Source organism: Carlito syrichta, unplaced genomic scaffold (assembly GCF_000164805.1).
Source record: "Carlito syrichta isolate Samal-C Ts95f unplaced genomic scaffold, Tarsius_syrichta-2.0.1 Scaffold316389, whole genome shotgun sequence".
Taxonomy (NCBI): Eukaryota; Metazoa; Chordata; class Mammalia; order Primates; family Tarsiidae; genus Carlito; species Carlito syrichta.
The window spans coordinates 1,527,539-1,554,990 of record NW_007260485.1 but is presented as its reverse complement, the minus strand read 5'-3'; the positions used below and the strand labels follow the sequence as shown (position 1 = coordinate 1,554,990).

General features: G+C 38.1%; 1 protein-coding gene across 1 annotated transcript in view; it reads right to left on the bottom strand.

Moving 5' to 3' along the window:
- CSPP1 (centrosome and spindle pole associated protein 1) overlaps positions 1-27,452 on the bottom strand; it is a 133,531-nt gene that overhangs the window by 7,387 nt on the left and 98,692 nt on the right. The window contains exons 20-26 of the mRNA XM_008074323.2: positions 18,843-18,947; positions 16,984-17,050; positions 16,302-16,419; positions 12,259-12,398; positions 9,120-9,260; positions 7,135-7,181; positions 3,792-3,855 (exon numbers count right to left, since the gene is read on the bottom strand). Of these exons, the coding sequence (XP_008072514.2) occupies positions 3,792-3,855; positions 7,135-7,181; positions 9,120-9,260; positions 12,259-12,398; positions 16,302-16,419; positions 16,984-17,050; positions 18,843-18,947 (682 nt within the window). The remainder of the gene's footprint in view (positions 1-3,791; positions 3,856-7,134; positions 7,182-9,119; positions 9,261-12,258; positions 12,399-16,301; positions 16,420-16,983; positions 17,051-18,842; positions 18,948-27,452) is intronic.

Sequence of the window (27,452 nt, the reverse complement as noted above, 5' to 3'; positions counted from 1 at the left end):
GAGACTCCAACTTATTAAAAAAAAAAAAAAAAGAATGTTAGGTGTAGGTTTTTTGTGGATATTCTTTATCAAGTTGAGAAAACTCACTCTAGTCTTAGTCTGCTGAGTTACCATGAATGAGTGGTAGATTTTACCTAGGTTATCAAATTTGTAGGCATCAGGTTGTTCATAGTACTCCTGGACTATCATTTTAATGTCTGTGGGCCTATAGTGATACCTCCTCTTTCATTTTTGATACAGTAATTTATGTTATTTCTCTTACTAGCTTGGCTAGAAGCTTAATGATTTTACTGCTCTTCTCAGAAACAGCTCTTAGTTTCATTTTTCTCTGTTGATTCCTATTTTCAATTTCATTAATTTCTGCTCTAATTTTTGTTCTTCTGTTTACTTTAGATTTAATTTGTTCTTCTTTTTCTAGTTCCCTAATATGGAAGCTCAGATAACTGATTTTAGATCTTTCTACTTTTCTAATGTGTACATTCAGTACTACAAATTTCCCTTTAAGCATTACTTTTGCTACATCCCACAAATTTTGAGAAGTTGTACTTTCATTTAGATAAAATATTTTTAAAAGTATCTTCCTATTTTTTTGTTGGCCCATGTGCCATTTAGAAGTAGGTATTTAATCTCCAAGTATGTGGAGATTGTTTTCCAGTTATCTTTCTGCTACTGACTTCTAGTTTATTTCCATTGTGGTCTGAAGGCAGACATTGTATGGTTTCTCTCCTTTGTTAAGGTGTGTTTTATTGCCCAGATTGCAATCTCTCTTGGTGAATGTTCCATGTGAGATGAGCTTGAGAAGAATGTATGTTCTGCTGTTATTACTAGTCCACCGATGTCCATTATATCCAGTTGGTTGATGGCATTGTTTAATTCAACTATGTCCTTATTGATTTTCTATCTATAGCATCTGTTCATTTCTGAGTGTTGAAGTCTCCAACCATAATAGGGGATTCATCTCTTTCTCCTTGCTGTTCTGTCAGTTTCTTTCTCATATATATTAGGTGCCTAAATGTAAAAGCTAAAACTATAAAACTCTTAACAGAAAACGTAGGGGGAAAGCTTCACGGCACCGGATTTGTCAGTGGTGTGTTGGGTATGATACCAAAAGTACAGGCAACAAAAGAAAACATAAATTGGACTACATCAAAATTAAAAGTTTCTGTGCATTAGAGAATACAGTAGCAAAAAGGCAACCCACTATGGAGAAAACATTTGCTCATCACATAACTGATAAGGGTTAATATCCAGAATATATAATGAACTCCTACAACTAAACAACAACCAAAAAACCCCCAAGCAGTCTGATTTCACAAATTGGCAAAGGACCAGAATAGACTTTTCTCCAAAGAAAATATATAAACGGTCATTAATCGCACGCAAAGATGTTCAGCATCACTCATCATTTTGGAAGTGGAACTCAGCGTCACGATGAGATACCATTTCACACCTGCTAGGATGCTACTATCAAAAAACAAACTCATTAATGTTGATGAGGCTATAGAGAAACGAGAACGTGTATACTGTTGGTGAGAATGTAAAATGGTGCCGCTGCTGTGAAAACAGTATGGTGATTCTCAAATAATTAAAAACAACTACCATATGATCCAGCCACTCCAGCTCTTGATATATACCTAAAACAACTGAAAGCAGTGACTCCACAGATACTTGTACACCCAGGTTCATAGCATTACTCAAAATTGCCAAAAGGTGGAAGTAACTCAAGTGTCTATCAACAGATACATGGGTAAATAAAGTGTGGCACATACATTGGGGTATTATTCCACCTAAAAAAGGGAAAATCTGACACATCATACAACGTGGATACCTGGAAGCCAATATGCTAAGTGAAATAAGCCAGTCATCAAAGGACAAACGCTTAATGATTTCACTTATATGGTGTAGAATCATCATATTCTTATATGAGATCCTAGAGTAGTCAAATTTATGAAGATGGAAAGTAGAATGGTGGCTGCCAGGGGTTAGATAATTATTCTCCCGAGGAAGAGGGAATTATTGTTTAATATGAAAAGTTTCAGTTTTCAGGATAAAAGTTCAGGAGAGAGATGGTAGTGGTGGCTGCACAATATAAATGTACTAATGCCACTCAACTGTATACTTTAAAATGGTTAAAATGGTAAATGTTATGTTTATGTGTATTATTTTACCGCAAATTTTTAAGATTTTTGTCAAAAAAGCACTGAAATCACCAGCCTTATATTCATTAGAGCAATGCTTAACACAGTCACGACTACACAGCATTGGCAGTGACCATTAGTCAGAAAGACAGACAGCTGTATCTTTGGTCTAGTGTAATGAACTATTCCAACACACATGCAGTTCAAGAAATAAAAGAGATCCTTTATACACTTTGTCCAGTCTCCCCCTAATGGTAACTATAATCTCACAACCAGGATATTAGTGCTGATACATTCCACAGATCTTATTCAAATTTACCATTTCATCTGTACTCACCTGTGTTTGCATGTGTGTAATAGGTGCTATGCTATTTCTTTTTTTTTTTTTTTGAGTTGGAGTCTCCATCACCCAGGCTGGAGTGCAGTGCCACACTCACGGCCACCCCAGCATCGACACTGGGCTCTAACCATCCTTCCACCTCAGCCTTCCAGGTAGCCGCAACTACAGGAACACGCTACCATGCCCAGCTAATTTTTGATTTATTGTAGAGACGAGGTCTTGCCAAGTTACCTGGGCTGGTCTCGAACCCACAGGCTCAGGCAATCCACTCGCCTCGGCCTTCCAAAGTGCTGGGATTACAGGCTAAGCCACTGAGGCTGGCCACTATTTTATTACTTGTTTACGTTTGTGTTTACAAACCCCGGAAAACAAGATGTTAAGCCATTCTGGATCTACAGGGATCCCTCATGTTGCCTTTTTTTAACTAGTTATACACCTCTCCTCGCCCCTCAACTCCTGGCAACTACTAATCTTTTCTCAACTTCGAAGTTTTGCCATTTCAAAAATGCTATATAACCCCAGGCATAGTGGCTCACACCTGTAATTGCAGCACTTTCAGAGACTGAGGTAGGAGGATTGACTGCTTAAGCCCAGGAGTTCAAGACTAGCATAAGCAACAGTAAAACCTCATCCCTATAAAAAAAAATTTAAAAAAAAATCAGCTGGGTGTGGTGACATGCACCTGTAGTCCCAGCTACTCGGGAGGCTGAAATAGGAGGATTATTTGAGTCCAGGAGGTTGAGGCTGCAGTGAGCCAGGATCACACCACTGCACTCCAGCCTGGATGACACAGCAAGACCCTGCCTCAAAAAAAAAAAAAAAGAAAGAAAGAAAGAAAGAAAATCATATAAATGCAATCATATAGTATATGCAACTATTGGGACTGGCTTTTTTGCTCAGCATATTTCCATGAAGAGTCATCCAAATTAGTACATGTTTCAGCAGTTTGTTCCTTTTTATTGCTGAGTATTATTCATGGTATAGTTGCACTGGAGTTTGTTTAACCATGTTGAAGGACACCTGGGCTGATTCATTTTTGGCTATTACAAATAAAGCTCCTAAGAGCATTAGTGTGCAGGATTTTCCGTCAACTATTCCTAAGACTTTTAAAGTTCATTTCAGTAATTCTGATTTTGAAAACTTTGCAAGTCATATTTGATAACTGTTCATTATAACAGTAAAAGAGAATATTCCTTTTTTTACCAGTACAGTACAGGTTTTGCAAGTATGGAGAATGGCACTGTAAAAGAAATATCAATATTGTTTAACATGTAAACAATATAACATTAGCAGGTTAAAATAAATATACTCACCAATAAAAGCACTATCAGATTCCAATAATGAGTTTTTCAAGAAATCATTAGTGTCATCTCTGGGCTAAAAGGAACATCACATATTAATGACTATTTTTATTTGTTCAATGTGGAAAAACAACACATTTGTACTAAAAAAAAATGCAAAAGTTTCCACACCGTTCCCCTCACAAGTGGGAGAGGAATAGACGTAGGACTGACTCCCATACCATATAAGCTCTTAAAAGCCCAGAAAATACTGGAAAGCCTTAGCACATACAACTCCTGGCCCAGACAGTGACCGCATTAAGACATGATCTCTCTGGACTAGAGATTCTGGCAAGCAAAGACATTTGACTCCCGAACACTCTTTCCTGTCCCCTGGTAGTTGAAATCCAATAAAAGGATCACATTACTACTGTTGCAAATAGAGTATAAAGCAATGAACCCAATTAAACATTAAAAGTCTAAGCCGCTGCCAAGATCCATTCATCCTTTCAATAAATAGTAAATAGTAAAAACACTATTTCTTCCATGTTACAAACTAGGGATACAAAGATGAATTAAGAGTTTTTGCTCTGGAGTAGATCATGGGCCCATGGGGGAGAGAGAGAGGCATACCCTTAGACAACAGCCCTACGTGACTGCAATTGTCATGATGACACAGCACAGATATCACAGTATACAGAGGAGGGGGGAAAATAATGCTAGGATTGGGCTTACCATGAGCTCTTGAATGAAAGATAACAAGTTTACCCATAGCATACTGAACACCACAGACTAGTATCAACTTATGCCAGAAGGAGCCTGAAGTCATCCAGCTGCACCTCTCCGTACCTTCTTGCCAGACATCTGGGCTTTGCTAGGACACTCCAGCAAAGAGCTGTCCCTTAATTTTTAAGGCAATGCATTGCAATGATACACTGAATTCGTTATTAGAAAGTTCTTTTACACTGCATTCTTCCATATACTGACTTAAATCTCCTTTTTCACTTACCATCCACTGATTCTTGACTTTTTTAGCATAATAGTAATGATAATCACAGCAGCTAAATCAAATGGTTGCAACTAGTTATTCTTAGTGCTTCATGCATGTTGTCCGACTTCTCTACATCACATTCCTTCTTTCACATAACTGAAAAGTGATCAAAGTTCACCTAAACCTTAGCTTCTCCACGACGGCACCCAATTTCATCCTGTGTTTTCCATATTATCCAATTTCTAAGATCGGAGTCAGGATTTATTAGTTTTTTGTGAATAGCCATGATAAAATGTTGGCTTATGCTGAGCTTCTACTCAGTAAAATCTGCTGTTATTATTCCAGGATTTTAACCAAAATCCTGGTTACATTTCAGTATCTGAGAAATGTGACTGTCACATAAGGAGAAACCTACCAAACTACAGAGTCTTCCCAAATAGGTGTACCAGGCTATGTGGTTCAGGGACAAGTAGGAGCTCTGGAGTCCAGCCTGGATTCAAATCTAGACTTCATTGCTTACTTGGCTGTATGACCATGGGCAAGATAATAAGCCTTTAAATATCATTTGCCTCATGTACAATAGGCATAAGCTTGCCTTGTGAACTTTAGAGCAAATAAATGTCAAGCACCTTGCACAGGTCGAGTGTGCAAATTATTATCATCATCATCATCGGTCAAAACCATGCATCAACCCAGCTACTAGTTGGTAGCCCTTACCCAAATAAGAGCCTAGCTGAGCCTCACTTTTATTATCTGAAAATGGGGAAAATACTATCTACAACACAAGATGCTAGGAAGATTAACTTGTATTTCTAATCTCCATCTTTTCCCCTGAACTCTCATATCTGTGTACTCACCAGTTCCAATAGTTTGCCTAACAGGCACCTCAAACTTATCATGTTAAAAACTAAGTTCCCAATCTTCTCCCCCAACTTCTAAATTTACTTCTCTTACTTTTCCACCTGTAAATAGCAACTCCTGGCCAAAAAGCATGAAGTCCGTCTTTGACTCCTCTCACTCTACTTCAGCATGCCAAAAATCCTATCAAGTCTCCTTTCAAAATAAGTCCAACCACTTCTGACCACTCCGGCCACTCTCACCCTGGTCTATGCCAGCTTGTCTCCTGCCTAGATTACTGCAGGATCCTCTTGTCCATGTCCCTCGTAGTTTATTCTTAACGTGCAGCATCAGTGGCTGAGTGAAAACCTCAAGCAGATCGTGTCACTCCTCCACTCAGAGACGCTGGAAGCTTCTCATCACACGCAGAGAGTCAAAGACAAAGCCCTGGAACAGGCTCTGGGACCCTGCAGCCTCACACTGTCATCCACTGCCCCCCTTGCCTCAACTAGCCCTTGCTCATGGCACTGCCCATCCGGCCTCCTCGCTGCTCCTTACGTGTGCCAGGCCAACTCCCGCTAGGGCCTCTGCTTGGAATGTCCCCTCGCTGTTCCCCATGGCCCCCTCCCTGGTGTCCTTACTCAAATGTTACCTAACCAGTGAGGCCCCATGCCCACTGTATTTCAAACTGCAAACCCTCCCTCCCCAGTACCCCCAGCCTCCTTCCCTGTTATTATTTTCCCCATAACATACTACCAACTTTATTTGTTTATTGTCTCTCCTTACAGAATGCAAGCCCTCAGAAGGCAGGGATTTTTGTCCCTTTGGTTTACTCACATACACCTGGCACCTGGAACAGTTTCTGGTCCATTAGAAGTATTCAAAAATATTTGTTGAATGAAAACGGCTCATCCTGTCCCTTTATTCTGTCATGCACAAATGTCACCTCCTCAGGACAGGAATGAGAGTTATAACTTTCTGTCCCCTTACCTTGCTTATTTTCTTTATGGGCCTCACCACTGCTTACATTATAGACTCTTGTTTCTACTGCTGCTAATATTAATGACAGCAAACACTCACACTGCACTCATTATGGGCCAGGCCCTACTCTAAGGGCTTTTAATGTATTATCTCACTTAATGATCACAACAGGAGCTATTTTTATTTAATAAACATTTACATAGAACTTATATGCTAGGGCTGTCTCTATGTGCCTTGCAAATATTAATTTAATCCTTACTGCCACCCTCAGAGGTTAAGTGCTATTACCTCATTTTACAGATTAGGAAGCTGAGACATAGAGAGATGAAATAACTTGCCTTAAGTCACACAGCTAAAAAGCGACTACAGCCTAGTGCTAGAATTGTGTTCTTAGCCATCACAATATGTTTCCATTTCTCTAGTTGCCCACCACACTGAAGAGACAAGATTTACATTTTTAAACTCAATATTCCTGAAAAACCCCAAATTTTGAATACTCACTTAGCATATTTCTAAAGATTTTTATCCCCCCAAAACTAACTTGAAAAATTATACCTGGTTGCTTACCATTCTTTGCTCTTGTACTTTAGCACTTGGGATGGCATCTAAATCAGCTGTGGTGGATGGAGAACAAAAGCAAGTTAAAAGGTTCGAAATGTTTAATATATAAAATTGTATTTTGGAATATCTCTTACAACTAGCTCTCTGCTAAAAAATACTTTTCAACTACCACATTCAGAATATTTTTAAGCTATGACTTGCTTATTAATAAATATAACCCTGCATCCATTCTAGTTGTATAAAAGTCTCCGATTCACATTAATGAATATAGAAGTAAAATCATTGCAAACTTAAAACTAATGCCTATAGAAAAAGAAAATGATGAATGCAGTATTCATCTTCTGTCATGTTTCTACAATCTGTAGAAGTTGCTACATGGAATTAAACAGAGGGCTCCCTCACAAGGAACTGAAACAAGCTCAACTGCAGGCACCCACTTCCATAGGCAAAGATTTTGGATCAGGTATCCCCAAACCTCTCCAATTTGACCAGCTTTCCTATGTGTTCCTTTGAATACTGCTTTTGCCCTTTCATATATTGGCTTTGGGAATAAATAGGCTGCCAAGGATAGCTTGTATTCCATCTCAAGACATTGTATAGCCATGTCTGTGACTGTTTATTATAGTCAGACCAAATTCTTATGAATTATGTCATCATAGTGTCTGCTGGAAGTTGGGGGATAGCTTCTGTGGAGGATAGATACCCTCAGTGCCAAAATGCACTTGTACCTACCTAGGGACTACTTTGGGGCTAATCAGCCTAAGTTACCAAGATCCCAGAAGAACTGATCATCATTTGAGACTTTGAAGAAAAATGCCATGAATGGGTGCAAAGGTTGAAGGAGTACTTGTCCTCTTCTCTCTAGATGCTGTGACTACTACTTATTATAGAATTTGGCCTATTCTGCTTTCACAGGGTGATCTGTGAGGCTGTTTTATGAAACATTTTATACCAGACGGAGGGAAGACATTTCCTATACAAATGTTTATCCAAGTCGTGACCCTTGATTTGGCCTAAAGTATGGCATCCTGTGACGCTGTCTCATGAAGTCAAAAAGCTTCTGCAGACTCTGCAAGCCAGACCAGCCTGCCAAGGTGGGGTCTTAAATTTTCCTTAAAATGACAAGTAGGAGAAACCCCCCTATATACTTATTACCTGATTGTTGTATTTTTAAGACTCATTTTCCATGGTCGCCCTTCAAAGGCCTGAAGGCTGGCAAAGCTGATGAAATACAGGTGTGAAAGCCAGGCAGTACACCTGGGTATCAACAGGGCCCGGCAATGCTCTTTGAGACAACTTGCCCCACTCTGCCTCTAGGTGCCTGCCCACCTCAACTCCAGTTACACACTCCCATGGGATCCTTGATTTCTCCTTTGCAATAATCATCACAGTTAAACTTATTTACCATCTATCTTCTCCAACAGAGCGTAAGCTCCAGTTCCCTTAAAAAGATCTAGTTGAGTTCACCAAGGAGCCTATTTCATTCATCACCATATCCCATGGATATGGGTCAGTACGTGTGTTCCTAGTAGCCACTCAGTAAGTGTCTGTCAATTGGCTGATTATATATACAAAAACATACCCATAGCCCAATTTGATGCTTTAGAGAGCTTATGTCTTATCAAAATTTAAAGATACTCCCACAATACAGTAGAAAAATGCCAGACAGGGCACTGTGTTTGCCCAGCATGCCTTCCTTTGATCCCTAGTTCCTAGTTCAGATGTCACCTGGCCTAGTCCAAGAATTCAATCCCCCTGGCTACAGTGAATGGCTAGGCCTGTCTCACCCGTGAATATGCCACTCTAGTCCAGTCAATCAGAGCCCTCTCTCCAACTTGTTCTTTTCTGGGATTAATGGCCAAAAAGGGACATGTGAGCAAGGAGCTGCCAGGGGAGGGGACCTGGGATGGAAATCAATAGAAAGGTAGAAAGAAAGCCCACAGAAGAACACCCCACTGATACTTTTTGAAATAGTAATGATTATTCCTTACCCTCAGCACCTTCCTGCATTTTTATTCTATTCAGCCTCTTCTGCTGCTCTCTTAGCAGGGCTTGCTGTTGAATTTCTAAGGTGTGATGATCTCTTGGAGGATCCGGGTACATAAATTTCAGATCAACTCGTGTTTCTGAATCTGGTACAAAAAAACACATAACTAAGTTGAATGTTGTTTTCATATGAGATTGTATAAAACTTCACCATAAGTAACATACAGTAACCTAATTTCAAAATCAAGTAACAATACAAATAGTAAAACATCACCAAAGTCAAAGGACATTAAAATAAAACTACAGGATGGGTGTAGTGGCTCAAGCCTGTAATCCCAGTACTTTGGGAGGTCGAGGCGAGAGGATTGCCTAAGCCCACGTGTTCAAGAACAGCCTGGGCAACTTGGCAAGACCTCATCTCTACAATAAATAACAACAACAACAAAAAAATTAGCTAGGTGTGGTGGTGCATGCCTGTAGTTCTGGCTGCTTGGAAGGCTGAGGCAGAAGGATCGCCTAAGCCCAGCAGGTCGATGCTGGGGTGGCCGTGAGCATGCCACTGCACTCCAGCCTGGGCAACGAAGTGAGATGCCAGCTCAAAAAAAAAAACAAGCAAACAAACTACAGAAGAGGAAATTAATATTCTTTAATAAATGCCTTTTCACCAGCATATCAATGTAAAGAAGACCCCAGAACAAGCAGTAGCTGTGGACAATGCATTCTTCATCCCTACTGTCCCCAGACCCTCAAGATGCTACTCAGAACCCACAGCAGGGCAACTACATACAGGTATATGCAAATGGCTAGTCACATGGCTATGACTTAGGCAGCCGTGAAAAATTAATCACAGCTGATCCCTAAAATATACCTGAAAAATGAAAAAATAATGTTACTGGCCAATTAATATTCTAGTCCTTGCAAATATCATGTAGAAAATAAGATAAATGCAAACTTGCTGGAACTTTAGGAGGAATGTCATTACTGGAGGAAATGATGATCTAAGAATTCACCTCTGTCATAATTTCCTGAATATCAATTGACCAGAATAAAAAATATTAAATATTAATTTTTAAATCTTGAAATTCAAAATATAGTTCATATATATATAAAGCCTTGAAAACATTATCCACTTTGACCCACTAATTACACTGCTGGAATATAAAAAAAAATTATAAATACATATAAAGCTCTATGATCCTAAAAAGATTCCTATAAAGCTTTATGATCAGAAATTATCAAAAGAGCAAAATGTTGAAAATGGTTAAGCGTGAAGTTGATAGAAGAGGCTATGGACACCGAAACTTGGATTAGACCCTGGCTTCACTGCTTCTAGACTCATTAAAAACAATACTAAGCCGGGCTCGGTGGCTCAGCCTATAATCCCTCACCTTTGGGAGGCTGAGGTGAGTGGATTGTCTGAGCCCGCGGGTTCGAGACCTGCCTGGGCAGGCGAGACCTCATCTCTACCATAAATCAAAAAATGAGCCAGGCGTGGTAGCGCGTGCCTGTAGTTCCAGCTACTTAGAAGGCTGAGGCGAAAGGATCGCCGAAGCCCAGCAGGTCGAGGCTGCGGTGGCCGGGAACGGCCACTGCACTCCAGTCTGGGTGACATAGTGAGACTCCAACTCAAAAAAACAAAACCAAAAAAACCAAAAAACAAAGCAAAACAAAAAATAATACCAACAACCAAGTCATAGTTTGAAAGAGAACTAGATGTAATAACACAGGGAAACTAATGGTTCAGTTCTATGGTTTAAATCTTTCTGCTCCCAAGACCACTTTACACTCTTAAAAATTAAGGACCCCAAGAGTTTTATTATGTATCACATACACACACATATTTGCCATATTAGAAATTAAAACTAAGAAATTTTTAAAACACAAGTACACATCCTTTTAGCTTCAGAGAGATGAAGTCATCACATGTGATGTAGCCTCTGGAAAACCTGTATTCACATGCAATAATGAGAATGAAAGAGAAAAGAATGGACTAGTTTATAATAAAAACAGTTTTGACTTTACAGGTCCCTAGACCAAACTATGCAATCCACTGGCTTAATACAATGGCTGGCAGATAGTAAGTAACCAATCACTGATAGCATAAAAAATAAGTGTGGTATATGTAATTGATGGCACATGTAAATCTAAGTAAAAAAACAAGAGATAAAATTAAATAAATATCTTTTCTTGTTTTATTTATGCTTAGAAAGATTAGAAAACATCCACAATGATAATGATGCTCATATACAGGTGGTTCAATTAAAGTGAGTTTTCCCTTTCTATGGTTCTATATGTTGAAAATGTGCTATAATAAACAGGTGTTCGGGTACAGGAGGCAGATTGTGGGATGCATGATCATAATACGACCTACGCCAGATAAACTGGAATTGAAGCTTTTCTTCTTTTTGCAAGTAATATATATTTCTTGCAGCAAATCCCCTGTATTTCTTCTTGCCTACCCAGGGGTCTTGCTCCCTTCAACAATCACTCCTTCCTTCTCCTATAGCCTGAATCTCTTCCTCCTGCAATAGCTCCTCACACTGGCATGCTAACAAGCCCTTCCCCAGCCAAGCTCATTCCAAGGGCAATCTTACAGGTCCTACTGTCACCAACCTCTTGTCTCCTACTCAATCCTCAATCCAAAGTTAAGTGGCTTCTGATCACATCAATCCCCTTAAAAAGATCTAGTTGGGGTCCCCAACGACCTCTAATCCAACAGATACTTTCCAGCATTCATCTTACACAATCCCTTCTCCTTTATATGCTCAGTCTCTGCCTTAAGCTTTCAGGATCCCACATTCCCTCACTTTCCTCCAGTCACTCTGGCTTCTCTTCAGTCTTCCTCATCTTCTTCTGCCCATCCTCCATGAAACGCCAACTTTCATTCTTCACTCTAATCCAGCTGATGTCATCCACTACAAGGTTTTAACAGCTATATGCTCTTAAAAATATATATTTAGACAAACTAAAGCTTCATCTACCAGATTGGTAAACTGAGGAACTAGAGAATACAGAAGTTTTCTTCATTGTAACTTAAAATGTATGTCATAAATAAAATTTTACTTTAGAAAAAGGGTACCAAGTTCTTTAAAGATACATAAACATGGGTAGAACACCCTTGCTGTACCTTTAAAATTTACTCACCTCTATCTTTCAGTTCATTAAAATCATGAATATTCTGAAAAGTGGTAGCATCTAGGACCTTAGGTGATTGTCTTCTGACAGGAGCTTGCAACCGATGTCTAGCCATGTCAAAAATATCCATGGGATTCCGTTCTCTTTTACTACACATAAATGACAAATCATAATAAATATCTGTTATGGAAAGAAAATCTGAGTTCACATTTATAAAATTTGGTCTCTTTCATTAGAGTATAAAAAAATTATTTGAGTAGCTCTGATATTTCAATCCCTTATCCCAAAATACAGGGCACTTATAAGGTCATAGTAATGTTTCAAAATGCTCAAATGCAAAGCACCTATTACAAGAGTAGAATAATTCAGCTTTACTTTAAAATGATCATGGGGCACAAAGATCACAGTCTTTGAGGTCAGAGAAATGGAGGTTCAAAACTAGCTCTGTTATTTATTAGCAGTTTGACCCTGATTTCAACACCTGTACAGTGCAGATGTCCATCCCTGATAGTCTTCTTGTGAATTAAGAAAAATTCTATACTGTAAAGTACCCAGTATAATACCTGACATGCATTAGGTAATCAATATATATTACCTTCCCCTCAGCCTAAAATAGAAGTTATACAGAGAAATATGTATTAACATGCTGTTCAGTATCACGAGCCTTGTCCAGTAGACCCAATACTAATTTTACAATGGACTTTCAAGAACTTGATAGCTAATTAGTTAAGTAATACTCTATTCCTATGGCACCTAGGAAACTATTAGGTAAATAGCTTAGCTTATAAGGGAGTGTTCTGCTAGAGCTTTGGAGAAGTGACAATAAGAGAAAACAGGGATAAGGCATGGTATTTCTAGTCCTAAAAATAAAATAAACCAAATAACTACTACTGCTTCCTTCAGCACAAAGTAGGTCTCCTCTATTTCTAAAAATACAGCACTAAGTTATAGTCATATAAGGCTTGGTCAGACTCCTTCCTTCATTTTTTATCATTGAATCTCCCCTAAGCACCTAGACAGGAATAGCTAAGATCCTTACGGGCAATGCCCCTGTTCTCATGGAGTTTCCTTTTTGGGAGGAAGGATTCACTGGGGCCATCAAAGGACCCTTTCAAGGGTGACACAGACCTCTAATAATCACCTATAAGAACTCTATGAAAAAATTATTTCAAAAAGACCAATAAATTGAACTCCTATCTAGTTTCCACTAATGCTAAGTTAAATAGACTGATAAATGGGGAAATCAGTTATTAGATCTCTGTATACATCACATTTGCTTTGTGCCTAGCACATAAGAGGAGTTTGCTAATGTGGTAAATTAATGAATAAGAGATTTTTTTGGTAAAAATATTTATGAAATTGGAATAAAGAACATCCAGGCATGGTGGTTCATAATTCAAACCTGTAATAATCCAAATCTGTAATCCAAGCACTTTTGGAGGCCAAGGTGGGAGGACAGCTTGAGCCCAGGTGTTAAGACCAGCCTGGGCAACATAGTGAGACCTCATTTTTACAAAAAATTAGCCAGACATGGGGGCACGTGCCCATAGTCCTGGCTACTTGGGAGGATAAGGCAGGAGGATCACCTGAACCCAGAAGATGAAGGCTTTGGTGAGCCATGATCATGCCACTGTACTCCAGTCTGTGCACCAGAGTGAGACCCTAACTCAAAAAAAAAAAAAGACAAGAACAAACTCTGAGATGTCCCTATAATCATGATATATATTAACAATTATGTCAATATCTGTCTGGGGATGGGGGGTACACCTCATCAACAAGGGTACTTGCACAATGCATATTTGTATACCTAACCCTTAACTGTACCCTACAATTTTAAAATAAAAAATAAGTATTTAAAATAAAAAAGTTTAAAAAATAAATAAACAAACAATTATGTCAAAGTAAATGTATTTAGCCACTTTGCTAAATGATGGCAATTCTAACATATGCTATCTAACAAGTTAGAACTCAGAGTAACAAAGAACTTTCAAATACATACATTTATTTATTCTTCCTGGACTCTCTTGTGGTATAAATTACCATGTATAATTTTCAGGTAAGAAAACTGAGAGGCTGCCTGCTTTCTTTTTTAATCATCGGTTTACCAAAAGAGAGCATAGTCTTCAACTTATTAATTAAAATAATAAAAATTAATAAAATATCAACAATCCACTAAACTGAATTAAATATGCATGTTAGGAAGATGGGAAGCTGCAACAGCTAAGGCATTTATTATATCACAGAAGTAAATATAGAAAAAAATACACTAGTTTTCAAATATCCAGAAGTAATCGACCTACTAGGGGAGAATTATTCACTGAAAATTACCACCTTGGATTAACATTTCATTATCTAGTCGTCTAAATCTCCTCACCTTGTTTACCTGTCAGAGTATGCCTGGAGAATGCAAACAATCTAAGCAAAGCATAATGAGGCAGGTTAACGTGATACAATGAAATCCTACCACAAACTAGGTTAGAGTCAGAAACATCACTATTAACTTTATACACAAATAGTTGGAGAGAACAATTATGGATATGTTTATATTTATAACTTTGTATATACACATATATTATCCAGCTCTGTTCACCACATGGGCCTAGAAGTAATGACACACAGCAACAAGCACACCCAGTTCCCAGAGCTTGGTTTCTAAATATCATTCTAGAAGAAGCTTGTAGAAATGACTGATTTTAGGGCTGGGTAGAAGAAATACAAGATAATCCTGGGGCTTCTTATATCTACAGTACCAGAAAGTAAGAAAGTGTTCAAAAAGCAAAAGGCATGTCAAAGTAACACAGGAGCCAACTTGAAGGTGTCCCAATGGCCAAAGCTGGAAAAGTTTGAGGAACAAAATAAATAATGTAGCATAGGATTATAAGCAAAAAGTATAAAATAAATATACATGAGACAATAGTGATATAAATAAGTGACTGAGTAAATAGAAGAAAAGAGACAAACTTTTCTTATGAAAGAATTCTAAAAAATATATGAAGGGAATTTCTACTCCAGGAGATGAAGCTTAATCCCACCCCCTCCTCACTCCTGCCAGGTAGTCCTAAAGTAGTGATTTGTAACCGAAGAACAGTTAACTTTCCCATGGAGATACCCATGGCAGACTACTTTAACTACAAAGTCAAGGTTCACATCACCAGGTATATTACATGGATGTCATATACCCTTGATATGATGTGATGTAATGTGAGAATCCCAAAACCCTTAACCCTAGTCTAATCTTCAGAAAACATAAGACAATTCAGACTAGGGGCAGGGGGAGTCTACAGGACATCTGGTCAATATTTCTCTGGATTTTCAGTTATGAAAAGCAAGGAAAGACTGAAAAACTGCCCCACACCCAGGGAGACATGACAACTAAATGCAAATTGGTAGCTTGTAATCAATCCTGGAACAGAAAGAGAACATTAGTGACAAAAGAGAAACCCAAAAAGTTTGGAATTTAGTTAATACTGATGTTGCAATGTCAGCCTCATAGTTGTGACAAAAGTACCCTGGTAATAAAAGATGCTAACAATAGGAAAACTAGGTGAAAAATGTACAGAAACTCTGTATTATGTTTACAATTTTTTTATAATAAAAATTATCCCAAAATAGAAAGTTTATTTTTAAAAAAAAGAAAGGATGGTAGTTACCCACTATGTTGATTTGACAATCTACTAAAGCATTGCAAAATGAAGCTTGGAGAACACTGCTTTAGAAAATTGAGTCCTGCTGGTAAAAATGTTCAAAATGTTAGCAAAATCACTTGATTTCACTGAAAAAAAGTATTTCAGAAAGCATTACATTATTGATGGAAAACGTAAAAAAAAGTTCTAAAATGCAGTTGTCTGTAATTATTCCAACCTGGAATGTTCTATTCCTGCAACATTATTCCCCTTGATTAAATTTCTACAACTGATTTCACAGAAGACTAAGAAAAGTAAAGAGACTATAAGTACGACGAATTAATCCTGTTCTAAAACCACAGAATTACTAGATAGATGACACAAGATAAAATGACTCAAGAAAAACAAAAAATGCAATTCTAAACTTGCCTTAGATGAATTTCACCATCACTGTCCATGTGCAGCAACCGCCCTTGTAGACGCCTCTCTTCACTACGAAGTTGTTTTCTCATTTCTGATAATTCCATTATCACATTTTTTTTCTCCTCTGCAAATTCCCAATGATAAGTAATAAACAAGACAGGTATAAGAGCAAAAGATCAAACACTAAAACATAACCTAAAGTGCTCAGAAAGTCATTTTTATGAGACGACGTTTTATATATACACATATATATACAGATTATGAACATCATTAAGACCCACAAAGACATTTTTTATGATATAGGAATTTCAAAAGCTGAGAGACTTTCTTGGGGGCGAGCAACTATTACGGGATGGCGCAAAGGAGTTCCTTTGTGGTGATGGAAGAGTTTTGCATCTTGACTGCAATGGCGGTTACACAAATTGTACATGATAAAAATGCACAGAAACACACACATAAGAGTAGGTAAAAATTGGTAAAGTCTGATGTTCTGTAAAGCATGCCAATATCAACTTCCTGACTGTAATATTGTACTACCTAAGATACTACCACTGGAGGAAGCCAGAGGAAGGGTACACAGCACCTCTCGATATGATTTTTGCAACTTTCTGTGAGACTATAATTACTTCAAAGTAAAAAGTTAAAAAAAGAAATGCTCTCAATTATAGGCTTAAGTAGTTAACTCTACCTTCTGCACGGAGTTGATTTTTCCTGGCAGGTACCGGGGGCGACTGTGCCCTGGACATGGAACTTTCCTGTTTAACAGTAATGATAAAGATATGTTCAGTATGTCTTCCCTACTCAAAAACTTGAAGACAGTAATTTTTTGAAGTACCTAATGTAAAGGAAACCAACTCCACACTGTACTACCTAAAAAACGTACTCACATATATATCTACTTTTTCTTATCACAATGGAAGAAGGGTCCTTGTCTCTAGCCAAAGAGAAGCCCTTTGTCTGTACTCTGTATTTGATAAGTGACTCCCATCTCCTCAGATTATTCTCTTTTCTCTATCTTGTTCTCAGCCTATGCATGAAAACCTCTCCCTTTGTTTAAAAAAAAAAAAAAACTCTTACCCTTAATCACTCACTACCTTCTGTCCGATCTCTCCTTTCCTTCACCACCGAGCTTCTTTAAACAACAGTAAATGCAGAACTTCTGGGGTCTACTTCCTATTCCCATTCACTCCCCAACACACAGATAACGTTTCTACACTCCATCACTCCGGCAACACTGCCCTCACCAGAGTCATAAAGTGACCTACAAGTGACACATTCAATGCGCATTTTAAGCTTATTTTACTTAACTAGTTTCATCTTATATTGTTGCTGTTCTCTCTCATCCTCTGTCTCCATTCCTTTCCCTGTTTCTCAAATGTTGGTAATTCTTCAGTGTTTCATCCTCAGCCCTGTCTACTTCTCCCTCTAGACACTCATCCTAGACAATCTAACAAATTTAACAAGCACTAATGTTTCTATGGCATCTAAAACTACAAATCCAGTCCAGAACTCTTTCTTCAGCCATAATTCTTTTTCAACCTCCTACTCAAGAAAACCCTCACCAGGAACTTCAAAGTTACTGTAGACTCCTATCTACCACAAAGTCAATAAATACCACCATTATGTCTCATAAATGTATCATGAAGCGCGCACACCTTCTCAGTTCCTGGTGTCACTGCTTTTGTTTAGGTCCTCAAAGTCTCACATCTTGCAGACACGTTGAAAGCATCTTATCTCCGTATTTATAGTCTTGCCCCACCTCCCACATCATTATCTGAGAAAACACTATGCAGAACAAAGGCAGCTGTGTCATTCCCCTACTTAAAACATTACGAAGAATTCCCATGCATTCTCGACCCCAGACCTACTGAATCAGAGTCTCAGAGGGCGGGATTCAGGAAGATGTTCTTCTAACATTTCTTTGTCCATTCTGCTAGTTAGCGTGTTTGAAATATCAGCCTGTGGAATAAGGCTGAAGCCCTCAGTCCTCCAGACAACACCCACATGTGTGTACTTGCACCTCCGCTGCTGCTTTAGTGCACGGGCATCATTAGGCCAGAACAAACCATGGCAGATTCTCAATGTGTGCCATGCACTTACACTGCTTTCTGTGATGCTGCACATGCAGAAAGTCCCTCACTCAGCTTCTCTTGGTGGTAAATTCCTACTTCTTCTTCAAGCATCGACTCAAGGATCAATCCTTCTGGAACATTTTCCCTGTTACTTATAGCTCAGTCTAAAGTGTAAGAGACTTCACGAGCATAACTACAGCTAGCTAGAAGATATATTTTCAAAGAAAAAACTTTCTTGAAGGGCCTGGACAAGAATCATTTGCTACATTTTGTTTGTCAAAAGAATTCAACTTTAGGGTACAAAGTACTATCAGTTACAACTGAAGCAACAGGCAAATCAATGTAGACATTACCTGTATTTCAGATTTCAATAAATTTAACCTATCCAAATCTGATGATTAAAAAAAATCTCACTCAGTTCCCCAATCTAAAATAACTGAGCTAAGATTAACAAATCAAAACAAAAAGTACATACATGAAAAATGGAACTTATGATGCTGTCAACTGAAGGAGGTCTTTGGAGTTTGCTTGCAATTTTGTTCTGAAGAGCAGGAACTACAGGAGAAGGTTGTCTCAAATGCTGAAAAATTAAAAAAAAAAAAAAATATATATATATATATACACACCTACTTACACACACACACACCCCAATACTTAATAAATCTATCTAAGAAGTTCAGAATGTTATCGCTTTTATTTAATAAAATATTTTTTATAAGAAAGTCAGAAATTCAATTACATGAAATCAAATATATCAGTTATTCTAGACATAAATAGATTTAGATAGCCCTATTAAAAGAATATGAGTCTCATTAGGATTTTTTTTTTTAATTAACAAACTCAAATAAAGCAACAACATGCCAAATAATAGGAAAGCAATAAAAAAGAAAAGACATAGCCAAAGTAAAAAATCATCTTAATAATAACATGGAAATAGAATAATACAAAATTTTTAAAAATCTCTTTTCTAGAAAACAATATAAATCAACCTTTAAAATTTTGATTTCCCTGTCACTAATAATATCACAGATGAGGGATTTTTCCAGATTATGGTGAGGTTAGTTTATAGTGTATTAAACCTAACAGTACCCAACTTCGCATTAATATCAAACACTGAAGATATAAAAACTCCCAACAAAATATAATAATAATTATCTGGGTTAAAAAAAAAAATCAACCCAGACCAAAATATATGCATGGATATTAAATTCTTCATTTTGCATAGTAAAAAATATCACTGATAACATTAATAAAAACTAAAAATATATATGAGAGAGAAGTTCTTTTAAAACCTCTAGGTGACTACAATCAAAATTATAAAAATGATTATAAACCTTCTAAAGCACTGCAAAGGATGAAGCAAATAAACCACAGCCTAACAAGAAAACAAAAATAACTATCAAAGGAGCAAAAACAAACAAAAAAAAATGGAAATTCATTAATACAAATATATTGGTTATGATAAACATAAGTGGATTTAGATACCCTTACTTAAAAGAATATTAACTCTAGGCTAGGCGCGGTGGCTCATGTCTGAAATCTCAGCATTTTGGGAGGCAGAGGCGAGAGGATTGTCTGAGCCCACAGATTCAAGACCAGACTGGGCAACATGGTAAGACCTCGTCTCTACAATAAATCAAAAAATTAGCTGGGCATGGTGGTGCACACCTGTTGTTCCAGCTACTTGGAAGGGTGAGGCAGAAGGATTGCCTGAGCCCAGCAGGCTGAGGCTGCAGTGGCCATGAACATGCCACTGCACTCTAGCCTGGGGGACAGAGTGAGACTTCCACTCAGAAACAACAACAAAACAAAAAAGAGTCTAACTCTTAGATTAGGATTAAAAAACTCAACAAACTATATAAATATACAAGCTAAAGAGAAAATAAAATACGGTAGCACAAAGGTAAAAACTAAAAGATAGACAAGACTATATATATATATATATATATTCAAGCATACATCATGAAAAGAAAAAGGACAGTAATGTTAATTTCAGAATTGAAGGAAAAATGCATAAAATAAAATAAAGCTGATTTAAAACTTTATGGTATCTCCTATTTAAACTGTACTTTTACAGTCCTAAAATTATAAAGAAAAAGTTTAAATCTCCTATTTGAACTTTTACAGTCCTAAAATTATATATTCCTAAGAAATTGCATTTTTAAACATAAGAAATTCACAGAAACACAATGATGGGAAACTAACAATTCTCATTCTTAAGTGATTAATTTTATAATAGTAATTATCTGTGCTTTCTACTTAGTTTTATTGTGGACCTAAAACCCCTTTAAAAAATAAACTTGGGCAACCTCTTTGGGACCCTTCCCATTGTGGGAGCTTTTCTGTCCTCTCAATAAGTCTTGCTTTAAAAAAATAATAAATAAAATAAAATAAACTTTACTAGTTTAAAAATTAATGCTAAATTACATTTGAACAATAAACTTTAAAAGGCTGAACAAGTATATCAAACTTTTATCCTAAGAATGAAGACTACTGCATAACATTCCTTGAACAGCCAAAATAAAGAACACAAACCAAAAATACAGATCTTAGTGATAAATTCTCTTTTAAACAATCTCTCAGAAAATTCTAATTCTAAATACTTATCATCTCTATCACCATAAAACCTGGGATTAGAAATCAAAGAGCATATTAGAGCCAATCAGAAATGTCTCATGTTACATGAAGCAGTTTACACACTGAACAGGATACCAGACCACATCATAAACACACCAGAAGGGTTCACTGGTTAAAAGGAAACTTTTTATGTATCCTGCTTAGAAGTAATATTTATACAAGTATAAATTTCTGAAAACAATTATTTTACATCAAATTCGGCTAAACATAGAAGATAAACAGGGTTTTTCTTTTCTTTTTTATTATATATTTTATTTTAAAGATGTGGGGTTCAATTCAGGATTAGGTATCCAAGTAGACACCACACAGGTAAAGTTTGGGCTTCCCTTTGGTCCCCATTTTGCCTGGTTTGAGATCAGGTATCTTTATCGATGTTATGTGCCCCCTCCAACCCCACCCTGGCAGTATCCTGCTACTGCTAATCCCTTTATTATTATAGTAAATGTTCAGGGTCAGCTTATGAGTGAGAACATGTGGTACTCAGTTCTTTGTTTCTGTGACAGTCACTGAGTATTATAGACTCTAAGTCCATCCAAGGTGCTGCACAGTTCATATGTTTGTCCTTTATGGCTATATAATATTCTACCATGTATATGTGTCACGTTTTTTTATCCAGTCCAGTTTCAATAGGCAGCACAGTTGGTTCCATGCTTTTGCTATTATGACTAGTGCTGGAATAAACATGAGTGTGCAGGTATCTTTTTTGTAAAATGATTTGACTTCCTCCCAGTATATTCCCAGTAGCAGGATTGCTGGGTAATATGGAAGGTCAATTTCTAGTTCTTTTAGAAATCGCCACACTGTTTTCCATCAAGGCTGAACTAGTTTGCATTCCGACCAGCAGTGTAGAAGTGTTCCCTTTTCTCTGCATCCTTGCCAGCATCTGTTGTTGTTTGTTTTATTAACTACAGCCATTCTTACTGGGATTAGGTGGTACTTCAATGTGGTTTTGATTTGCATCTCCCTGATGATCAGTGAGGTTGAACACTTTTTCATATGTCTGTTGGCTGTCCGTTTGTCTTCTTTTGAGAAGTATCTATTCATGTATTTTGCCCACTTGTTAACAGGGCTAAACAGTGTTTTCAAAGTGTGGTCTCAAGGCCAACTGTATCTGAACCCCTAATGATGCTTGTAAAATATAGAATCCTGGATCTCCCTTAGACTTGGCAAATTAAATACCTTACAGGTGAGAACCCAGAAACTTGCATTTCTAACAAGCCCTCAATGATACTTCAGCATACACAATTTCAAATGTAACTGTGAGATATAAGCAGGGGTGTAAACTGGGTCCTCTTATAGCCAATTAGCCTTCTAAAGGGAAAATCTCTGCCTTATAAACTTGATTCATGTACTAACCCTAAATATCAATCCTCAATCTCAGAGATCCAAACCTCAAAACCTTTCTGTGGAGAACCACCAGTTTCTTTTTAAATTTTCAATCTAGCATGGATAATTAATAAAATAGAGTAAGAATGACTTACTAGATAAGTGAAAAAAGTTTTAAAGGCATATAAAATACAGGCCCAACATATATTTAATATAATCAACTGTGGTCGTGGGGGGATAACAATATTAATCAGCTTAATAATAATCCACAGCCCTTGAACAAAGAACCCCAATATTTTTATTAGTAGACTGAACAAACATGAAATTACTTTGACAAGTTGCTATAACAGTTTCTAAACACTCTTAATTTCTATATCTAACCTTGTCATGAACAATTAACAGACAGTTCACAGGGTGCTGGTCCATAGATCATACTCTTGGGTGGCACTGCCCTAGACCATGGGAACAGATTAAAAATGGCTAAGATAAATGAATTGATTGAGGAAGGGGCCCTTCTAAAACAAAGAGATAAGGGCCTTCCCAGAATAGAAAAAAAATATGTGAAAAAGAAAGTGACATGGCATAGTCAATGTCCAAGTGCGCATGAGTAACCCCGTTACAACCCTGTGCCATAAAATACCCAATTAAAAATGCAGGTTGCCATATAAGGGAGACAGAGGGGCTAAAATATAATATAAGGCAATGCCCCGCTGCATTCAGGGTTCAGTCTTTAGATGTGAATCCGTTGGGCCACTGCCAGCACAAATAAATGCTGCTTCCTGGCAAAGAAGCCTCGGTGTCTCGTCTCTCTCTATAAAGAACTCTGCCACATCTCTGATATGTTGGCTGGGAAATTGGGAGGCAGAGATGGTGTTTTCACCTCCCTTGTCACCAGGGTGCAACCCTCCCAGGACACCAGAAGAGGCGACCTTTTGATCTATAGGGGACCAATTGATCTGTAGGGGACTAGCCTTCCCGGTGGGCTGGGGCAAGGACCCAGGAGCATAAAAGAACCTGGTGAGGCCCAGGAATCAGCCAAGGGGATACTGCCCATCAGACTGGTAAGAACCTGGGTTCGATTTGGTAAAGCCTGCCCCTAAGAGGCAGAAGGGGAGCCTGATCACCTCCCAAAGTTGCCCGAGTAGTCCCACAGGGGAATGAAACTATGCCTCTAAGGCACTGGGTAGTAGGTTGGAGACATTGTGTGAATGAGATGCTACCTAGTGACAAAGCAAAAATAGAGTCAAGAGAAATCCTGAAATCTGCAAAAAGCCTCCAGTAAGGAGTGTTAAGCCTTTCAGGGAGGGCCCAGAGTCTTAAGGTCTGCAAGAAATCTCCATTACAGGAGATTGAGCACCCTTTTGGAAAACTCCAGAATTGCACAAACGAACCCAGTAACCAAGATTGGGTAATAAACAGTCTAGGCCTAGGAAGGGAGGTCAGAAAGACTCCCTTAAAATTCTCCCAAGATAATCCTCTGGGACAAATGTTGGAAGGTTAGGAAAATGATTCCAGAACTAAGAAGAAGGGAAAAAAGAGAATGATGGAATTTTGTTGTTTTATCTGGAAAAAAAAAAAAAACACCCTAAGTCAGCTCTTGATCTTTTGGCCAGAGTTTGGTTCTAATAAAGATTGGCTTTGCCAAACTTTAATAATTTATGTAAATAATAAATCCTCTGTTTCATCTGAGGAAAAAGACTATGCCCTTTGCTGGCTACTGCAGGCCCTTCCTATGTTTCCCCTTAAAACGGGAAATGTGGAAAGGAAAGAAAAAAAATAGAAGAATCTGAGCCCCTGGAGGAAAGGGAAAAGCCTTGGGATCCACTTTCCTGTATTTCCCCGCCTTATAATCCTCAAGAATACCAGGAGCATAAGGAGGGAGAATGGGCAGGAACAAAGGTCTATCAGGAATTCTGGAGTCAAAACCCCAAACTCCCAACATATTTATCCTAACTTGAAAAGGGAATTGAAACAATGTCAGAAAAATATTAAAAGCTTTCCCTTTCCTCCTGAAGACTCAGGCAAAGAAGTCAAAACTATTCCACTTAAGGGAAGTCCCATTGGACAAGGAGAAATTGGTTTTATAAATGCTTCATTCACCAGCACCGAAGACATTTTTAAAAAGAAATGAAACCACTCCTGGAGGACCTAATAGGATTGGCTGATCGAGTTAATTAATTCCTTAAGCCTAACATATATACTTGGGTAAAACTAATGTCAATTATGAATATTTTGTTTACTGGGGGGAAAAGAGAAATAATTAGGCAAGCAGTTATGTTCATCTGGGAACAAAATCATCCCCCAGCCCCAAGTGTACCAGCCTGCTGAAGAGAAATATCCAAATACTGACCCTAGATGGGACAATAATAACCCAGGAAACAGGGTAAGAATGCAAGACTTGAGGGAACCAATGATTAAGGACATTCGAAAATCTACCCCAAGGTCTCAAAATGTTTATAAGGCTTTTAAAATTCAAAAAAAGGGAAAAAACTCCTCCAGCTTTTTTTTTTTTTTTTTTAACAACGATTCAAGGACCAGTTTAAAAAAAAAATATTCTGGGTTAGATCCAGAAAACCTTGTAGGACAAGAATCGTTAAAAGTAAACTTTGTCACTAGAAGCTGGCCCAACATTGCTAAAAAGTTACAAAAGTTAGAGGGATGGAAAGAAAAGTCCATTAAAAAGTTTTCAAGGAAAGCACCAAAAGTGTTTTATTAGACCAGATTTTATTTTATTTAATTTATTTATTTATTTTTTTTGAGTTGGAGTCTCACTCTGTCACCCAGGCTGGAGTGCAGTGGCCGCTCCCGGCCACCACAGCCTCGACCTGCTGGGCTCCAGCGGTCCTTCCGCCTCAGCCTTCCAAGTAGCTGGAACTACAGGCGCGCACTACCATGTCCGGCTAATTTTTTTTTATTTATTGTAGAGATGAGGTCTCACCAAGTTGCCCAGGCGGGTCTCGAACCCATGGGCTCAGGCAATTCACTCACCTCAGCCTCCCAAGGCATGGGATTACAGGCTGAGCCACCGAGCCCGGCTTAGACCAGATTTTAAAAAGCAGAGGCAGAAAGCTCAAATTATGATAAGCACTGTCAAAAAGGTGGTCCAGAAACAAAGGAATGGGAGGCCCCCATGGATGGGCTCCAAAGCCCAGAGAAGGCAAGCTAGAGAAAGAAGCAACCCTAAGGAGAATAGGACAAGAAATTTTAATCCTAAGGGAACTTGAAAAGTTTGGGGGCTTAATAAGATATTGTAAATTGTGGATTAAATCTTATGCAACTAAAACTAAAGGCTTATATTCTAAACTATTAAAAAAGGACCCAAGCCTTCTTAAGTGAACTGAGGAAAAATTACCAAATATTAAAAAAACAAAACTTAAAGCAAGTCTTAATTACCGCTCCTGTCCTAGCCCTCCCTTCCTTAGACACCAATTTTTAAAAGAATATGTTTTGGCTATTTCCTTTACCTTATCCTCTCTTAGATTGAAAGGACTCCCTCCTCTTGAGTTTACAGTTCACCAGTTCCAACCCAGAGACTGGATGCTGATCAAGTCCTAGAAGGAAAGTAAGCTCTAACCAAGCTGGGAAGGACCCTATCAAGTGCTTCTGACAACTGAGTCGGCCATATGGACTGCTGAAAAAGGGTGAACGCATCATATCCATGTCAAATATCGCTAAAGAAAGTTACGGTACCAGAGAACACTCCCATTAAATGGGAAGTCTCTCAAATTGAACCACTGAAACTAAAATTCAAGAAAATCTAATGTATTCCTCTGTACCTTTTCTCATAGCACTGCCAATTGCATTTCTTATCATATGCATGTTTATTCCTTTTATTGTTAAACGTATTTGCAAGGGTCTTTTCAATCCTGAGCAACCATGAAACCTTTGAATACCTTAAAGGTATTACTAATTCTAAACACAGTAATAAACAAAAGCAAAACTCCCCATTAACTATCAAATTTGATGCCTATTCTGTCCTGTCATGCGGAAGTCTTCATGACCAAAGAAAGTTATCTATGGTTGACAAATACCTTTGTCCTGATACCACTGCTGAAGATGGTCTAAAATGTATCAAAACAAAATATGGAAGGGCTGGCCCTTTAAGAACAGCATAATTTACTCGCCCCAAATAACCCTTGCCGGGACTGGTCTAGTGTCTTTTGAACCACTCAATTTAAAGAATGGACAGCTCCAGTAAAAAAGAGGGGAAAAAGCCTCAAAAATAAAATTCAACTTATAAGAGGGGCTACTCCTCCTAGTAGTCAACATTTATAATGTACCCCGTTTGTTATTAACAATAACCCAACCTCAACTCATAAACAGAGATCCTGTGATACCTCGGAAATCTAGGTTAGGAGCAGCCATATTTGGACAGGACCCTCTAGGTAAATTTTGGATAAGATTAATTGCAATGCCTCCAGCATCTTCACTGTCCATCAATACCATCCCAATCCCTAATCCAAACCTTTTACAGCTCTGAAAATTGAATCAAACTAACACCAAGAATAATCCTGGCAAGATAATGATTATGGAAGTAACAGACTTAAACTTCAGAGATTGAAACAGGATATGGGAACACAAATGCCTGGGTTGAATGGATAAAATATACAATAACAAGTCTTAACAAAAATGATTGTTATGCTTGTGCCATGGGTTGGCCACAGGGTCAAATGGTCCCATTCTCTATTAACTGGAACACAGACCCCAAAGGAATAAGTAGTCTGTTGGCTCTAAATCAAGATAAGGATGAATGGGGGTCCGAGACTTGCTACAGTCTCTCCCTGATCCGCCTGTACAGATGTCAGATCCGAAGGTATAGCCTTCCTTCTCCATAGATAAGGCGAATCACTTCTCTTGTCTCTCCAGATGAGGGGATGGTTTCACCACTCCTGTGGGGCATCTGCAAACCTGTACCCATGTCCTTGATGTCTCTGGGTCAACTGAGGGCAACTACTCGAACTTTAACACCTCAAGCAGATGTTTAGTGGTACTGTGGAGATAGCACAATTCAAGCCCTGTTGCCACTCAAATAAATGGAAACCTGTGCTTTGGTTTAATTGGCTATTCCATTCACCCTGGCATTTCAAAATTCACTAATGACTACTAAAAAAGTCAAACAATC